The 6,589-nt window shown below is 41.1% G+C and overlaps 1 protein-coding gene across 1 annotated transcript in view; it reads right to left on the bottom strand.

Moving 5' to 3' along the window:
• Positions 1 to 4,148: 4,148 nt before the first annotated feature.
• Positions 4,149 to 6,589, bottom strand: part of sh2b3 (SH2B adaptor protein 3) — a 51,169-nt gene continuing 48,728 nt past the window's right edge. Inside the window, exons 7-8 of the mRNA XM_083979567.1 lie at positions 6,162 to 6,339; positions 4,149 to 5,203 (exon numbers count right to left, since the gene is read on the bottom strand). Of these exons, the coding sequence (XP_083835693.1) occupies positions 4,806 to 5,203; positions 6,162 to 6,339 (576 nt within the window). The 3' untranslated portion in view covers positions 4,149 to 4,805. The remainder of the gene's footprint in view (positions 5,204 to 6,161; positions 6,340 to 6,589) is intronic.

Genomic DNA, 6,589 nt, shown 5'->3' with positions numbered 1-6,589 from the left:
GGTTATTAATGTCAGTAAGCAGACCTTAGAGGGACAAATTCGTTTTTTTTAGATAAGTATCGTCTAGCGTAAAATATTGAACATGTACACTTAAACCTACAGTGCTCCATTGTTTAAAGGAGCTTTTTTTTTCCTTTTTTGTATCAGATCTAAGTCAGGGTATGTTTGATCTGTTCCAAAAGATTTTCATCTTCAGTGAGTCAGTAGCTTTTTGGGTTTTTTATGAAAAATTAATTTGTCACATGATAATCAATAGAAAATCCCTCACATATGGACCAGTCATCAACATCAGGCTGTGGGAATCTATTTTCTTAGGTCTTGTCTTCCCAAACTGGCAACCATTAACAGGGGAAATAATAAGCAGATTGACAATTATTGACAATTAAAATCAGCTTTCGTTGCAGCCAGAGACTTTTATGTTTTAGTGAAAACAAATGGGGCATTAACACCAGCCTTTTCCTTTCAAAGCTTCCACAGCTGAAGAAATTTAATGATTGGCAGAGTTTGTTAAAAGGATGCGCAAAGTGTCATCCTGGAGGAGGTTTTTCCATAATCTGGCAACCCAAAGATTTCCCATGGTAATGGATTATAAAGCTTTATCAACCATGAAGAGACCCATCACATCATGGTCCTGTTGTGACCTTAGATCCTGATGAAGGAGGCTGCAGTTCTGTTGGTTACATTTCAATTTCTCTGTGTGTGTGTGTGTGTGAATCCAGCAGGTGGATCAAAACACCAGGTAAGAACCACAGCGTTCAAACACCTCGTCTCAACTTCATCCATCACCACAAAAGAGAAATATATCGTACTGGTTCATTACATGCTCATTATTTAGTACAGCATGTAGCCGACCACAACAACAGAATGACAGTGCACACACACACACTAAAATAACACGCAGATCTTTTTTTTTTTGGTTAGATTTATTTTACAAAAAGTCAAATATACAGTTGATATATATTTAATATAATTTAGATGCTTATAACTGAAAGGGATGCAAACACAATGACAGATTTTAAAAGCTGTTTTTGTTTTCATTCTTTTTCATTGTTCCACAATTTCATTGTTGAAATGTAAATGAGTTAAAACTGGAATGTTTACAGTGCGAAGTTAAAAAAAAAAAAAAAAAAAAAAAGGAAACAGAATGAACAGTATTGAGAACACATTACATTCATCAACTGGACATTTTAATGTACACATGGGGTAAGAGTGGGGTTAGGGAGGGGGCGGGGGGCAGGGAGTGTTTGCTGAGGATTAAAGACACCTGAGGTACACGGGTGGAAGAGGAGGTGAGGGGGGGGGGGGCTTCTCTAGCATTAACTCCATTCTGGGGACAAACTGGAGTGAACCACTAAACGCAATAAGAAGCCATAAAAGCAACAGCAAAATGTGTGTGGGAACTTGTGGCCTTGTCAGATACTTCCTTAACACTGAATTCTCACCCAATTAATTCATCCATCTAGAAGCCTCTTGGTTGCTCCCTACATGCATTTTTAAAATAATAATAATAATAATAAAAAATAATAAATGGTGTGAAGCACTGGGCATCTCTCAGATATTGCACTACACAAGTTCTGCACCATTTCACACCCTGAGCTTTTGAAAAGGGGAAAAGCAACAGCAGCTTTCTGGCAAAGGCACAGTCATTCTCCCTAAGAGGAAAAACAAATAATAAATCAGCATATAGAGGGAACTGATCGCCAAAATAGTTATTGTTACCGTTGCTTTTGTTTAGCAGAAATAAAAACAGAGGTGATGAGGGATTTGTTTAGACTCGGGCGCATAAAGGCAGGAAGACCAACCGTACTTTTGCCAAAAACGTCCTTGTTTTTTGTTCCCCTTATAAACACTTCAAAGATGTCAGTCTTGATCATGATGATACGTTAAAGAGAACTACACAACCATTGTTAAAAAAAAAAAAAAAAAAAAAAAATGTTCCTTTGGTAGGCAAAGCGTAAACTGCGTAACGAGAGGAGTAATCACCGCGGCAGTTGCATTTATTTATTTCTCTTTAAAGACAGCTAAAAGAAACAAGAGGTGACTACACTGGGAGAGAGGGCAGAGAGACAGCATCAGATCTAAACCAGATATTAAGCACAGGTTTAACTGAAGGTAAAATCTAAAATCAACTGCTGAAGTTAGTGTTAAAGCAAGGTTAGAAGACAAACAGACAAGTCCTAGCACAGGCGTCGCACTGCTGATGGAAATGAAGCTTCAGTTACTGAGACAAAACATTACAGACGATTTGAACATTTCAATCTTTGGGCAAATTAGATGACTACTGCTTTTTTATGTGAACAAGTGATCCCTTCCCTGTCTGTGGGATGTTCTGCATCTGTTTTTCAAAAATAGAAACGTGTTTGAAGGAGAAAAGACGAGGTTAAAACTGAAACAGATCCGATGAGGACACAAGCTGATCTTTTTTTTTTTTTTTTTTAATTTTTGGTTCGAGGTTCAAGGATCAGTTTGGGTTAAAATCCAAAGTTGCTCTAAAAGTTCAGTGTTGTACTATCTGTTATCTATACGTTATATTCAGTGCAGCTTTTAACTGGAGGTTAAAGCCTCTAAAAACTGGAAGGCACCTGAAATGACTGACTGGTCATCACATCCGGTCAAAGAGCACAGAAACACGATGGACGATGTCTGATCATTGGTGTGTGTGTGACATCTCATGTGTCACATTTGGACACTTTGAAAGCTTTTCTGACTTAAACCAAACTTCCTCCCTAAAGCCTCATTAAAAAAAACATGGAAATTCTATTTAAAATACACTATTTTCACAGTCCATCATTGGTTTTTCTGTTAGCTGCGGTGGTGAAGTTGTACAGAAAATAGTTAGGAAGAAGAATTAATGCTGTGAGTGTAACACAAATAAAGCTGGAGACACGATGTGACTCCCAGACGCTGTAAGAAAAACCCATGTTACTACGTTCAGAGGCACCTGTGTGGTTTCAGTGTCACTCTGCAGTAGCATTTTATCACTTGTCCACGTTTTAAAAGCCCTTTATGGATTTAATGCTAAATTCTCAAAAAAACCACAAAACTGATTTGAAACAAACATTTTAAACCCGGACTGAAGTTTCCGGCTGCTAACATCTGTGGTGAGTTCACACAAACTTCAGACCACAAATCATTCAGTAATCCCCACTTTGTTTTTTGGTTTCCCCCTCTCACGCTCTTTGGAGTGAAGCCTTTTCAAGTTTATGTCTTTTATTGGTCGCCTGTTTTGGTGCCAAAAGACAGAATATACTTGATGCCACAAAACCAACACATCAGAGTGATGTTACTTAATAGATCATCGCTAATTTGTAAAGCCTGGGATGAAATACATTTTAATTTGTACTACTACATAATATGAGGTTTAATGGACGGGTTTTGAATAGTTCTGAACTGCAAGCTTCAATTTGTGTATGTATATTTCTCACTTCTTATTTTTTTTTTAATTATTTAGTAGAGGAAAAATGTTACATGGTGATAATATCCATTTGCTTTCTGCGCCTGTGTTCAGAGTTGCAGGATGGAAACTGTTATGCGTTACTGTTATTACATCACTCCTGTTTTTGATTTTGTGGCAGAGATGATTTCTGTCAGACGACGTAAATTTAATGCACACGATGATTCCTTTGGTGCTGGAAATGTGACGTGACGCTACAAAGAAAAAAAAAGACACTTGAGGCTGATTTTTTTGGGGAAAAAAAACCCCAACAGAGACAAATTCACACGCAGAATCTGTACCACACTGAGATCAGCACAGCTCCACTTTCACTCATGTGACATACATTACAATGGACACATCCAGACACACACACACACACGCACACACACACCCTACTAACAGCGACGAGTTCCCACTGCTTCAGGCGAAAACGGTGCTGACGAAAGCTGATCTTGAATCATTTCTGTGTTTCTCTGCTTTAAGCAAAGTTTTGAAGGCTGGAAGCGGCGCTGGCTGGATAATATCTTTTTTAGAAAATGCTGCCCTGATTGACTTTAACCCTTTTTTTACTTTATCCATTTTCTTATTTTTCTACAAAAGAATCTGTGTATAGAAAAAATACACATTGTTTCCAAAGTGCACTGAAAGCGATGTGCACTTAAAATATATAATAATGCGCAAGAGGAGGAATATCGAATAGAATGTAATGACACTCTAAAACAGAGTGTGTTTTTGTTTGTGTTTATAAAAAAAAAAAAAAAAGGAGTTTGCTCCACACTGGGAACTTTTGTGTGAAGAGTAAATGTCTTAAATATTTAAAAAGAGGCACCTGATTTAACCAGTTCTACAGGCAATGCTTTCCCATTAGTCAAGGCTAAGTGCAAAAGAAGTTAACTCAAGCGCACCTCGTTGAATTCACCAGAATAGAAATATCTAAAAATATATATTTTGTTTAGGGTGGGGGTGTGGCTCTCCCTCTCTCACACAGACCCTCAACATCATCAAAACAAGAATAATCATCATTGTCAACACTGTAATAAAACTCCCAGAAATACATTCACTGTGGACACTTGGGGTGGAGGTTGTTGTGAGGGTCGACACTGGTAAACACACACACACACTCTGCTCAGGCACAGTGAGCATGTGTGTGTGTGTGTGTGTGTGTGTGTGTGTGTATGTTCTGACATACGCAGTGCTGTGCTCTCATCAGACAAAGACTTGTTTACTCAAGTTCATGAGTCTGCTGTAATCATGTCTCACACCCACCTGAGGCTGGGTGGGGTGGGGGTGTGTACACACGGCCATGTTTGTGTGTGTTTGTGTGTGTGTGTGTCTTTCAGAGGTGACGGAGGCGTTTGGACTCGGCCGGTCAGAGCAACATGTACTGGTTGTCTATCGCCCGCTTCCGGCCCCGCTCGGGCTCCAGCTCATAGTCTGAGTCCCGCTGGGGGATGATGGGAGTGTGGGTGGTGGGGTGGCGGAGCAGCGGCCTCCTCCCCACGGATTCGCTCCGGCGCAGAGGAGCGGGGGCCGACGACGAAGGGGGGTCGGGGACGTGGTGGTGGTGGTTGGAGCGGAGCGGCGGCGGGTGGTGGTGGTGGCTCCCCGGCTGGGAGGCGGAGCCGGGGGGGCCGGAGGCGGAGCTGGTGGCGGAGCAGGACGAGGGCGGCTGGCTGGAGCTGCGGGCCAAGCTGCAGTGAGCCAGGCTGGGCTCGGAGCTCCAGCGGTGGAGGGAGAACGGGACCAGGAGAGCGCCTGAGAGCTGACCTGAGAAACACAGACAGGGAGTCAGAGCTTTGGTGACAACATCGAGCAAATCAAATGATCGGTTTAGGACCACGGTGATGTTAGTTACAGACATGCAGCAACTACAACCCCCTAACCTTTGGAGTTCATTCATCACTCTGCTCTTAGATTTATTACTATTACTGGGGATAGATACGACACCCATCATTGTATCCTAAATAAAAAAGCTGGTTGGTCTTCAGATGCATGAAGCATTATAGGTATTAGAACTGCAACAATTAATCTATTAATCGAACAACAATCGATTATTAAATGAATCATCAACTATTTCGATATTCTCATAATTGGTTTGAGTAGTTTTTTAAGAAAAATGTCCAAATTCTCTGATTTCAGCTTCTTAAATGTGAATATTTCTGGTTTATTTGTTCCTTTATGACATTAAATTGAGTATCTCTTTGGTTCGTGGACAAAACAAGAGATTTGAGGACGTCATCTTTGTGGTTTGGGAAACACTGATTGATATTTTTCAACATTTTGTAACATTTTATCGATTATTAGGGTTAATCGATAATAAAAAATAATCGTTAGTTGCAGCCCTAACTGGTATATGTTTATTTTCAAGGCCCTTATTGGTAAGCAGCCCCCATACATTTCATCCCTACTAGAATGGCGTTCTGGATCTTACTCAACTCGATTCAGTGGTTTGATGTTTTTATAAGGTCCCTCTTGTACATTCTGAGCTCGGTAAATCAGCCTTTTCATTCAACGCTCCAAATGTACGCTGTCTGACTTTTGAAAACGCCCTGCAACAGTTTTTCAATGTAATTGTATTTATGCTCGTCGTCCCTGTAAATGATGGAAACCTCAGTGACCAATGAGTTAAAATAAAGGTTTAAAAAAAAAAAAAAAAAACCCTCCAAACTTCCTTAGCATCCGTCTGTTTGACAGAATGATTATGACCATGATGAGGGAGTCTCACCCTGTGACGGAGGGCTGGAGCCCGCCACTACGAAGCTGGAGAGCGTGACGGCACCGGCGGCTCCGCACTCCAGTGGGATGGGGAAGAGGCGGAAGTGGCTGAGCATGTCCATTACAGATGGGAAGCGCAGGTGTTGCACCCTGCACTGACCCCATTCTGTTAGAGAGAGGCGCAGGTGCTGCAGAGACACAGACACAGCGTGAGGGAAGAACAGCATCAAGATGAGACACTCAGATTTTCACACTTTGTGAGTCAGAGCGAGAGCTGAACCGTAGCCCCCCTTCCTCTTCTTAACACCGGTGGTCCACACTTGTTTATGGTCTATACTGTATGTTCACATAAGACTTCTTCATTTACGTGTTGCCAAGAAATTAGATCAGCATCAGTTTGAAGTAGCCTATGTGGATGGAAAGAAAACCATGTGTGTT

The sequence above is a fragment of the Trachurus trachurus genome (assembly GCF_905171665.1).
Source record: "Trachurus trachurus genome assembly, chromosome: 9".
Taxonomy (NCBI): Eukaryota; Metazoa; Chordata; class Actinopteri; order Carangiformes; family Carangidae; genus Trachurus; species Trachurus trachurus.
The sequence above is the reverse complement of the archived record's forward strand: the minus strand, read 5'-3'. Positions and strand labels throughout refer to the sequence as shown.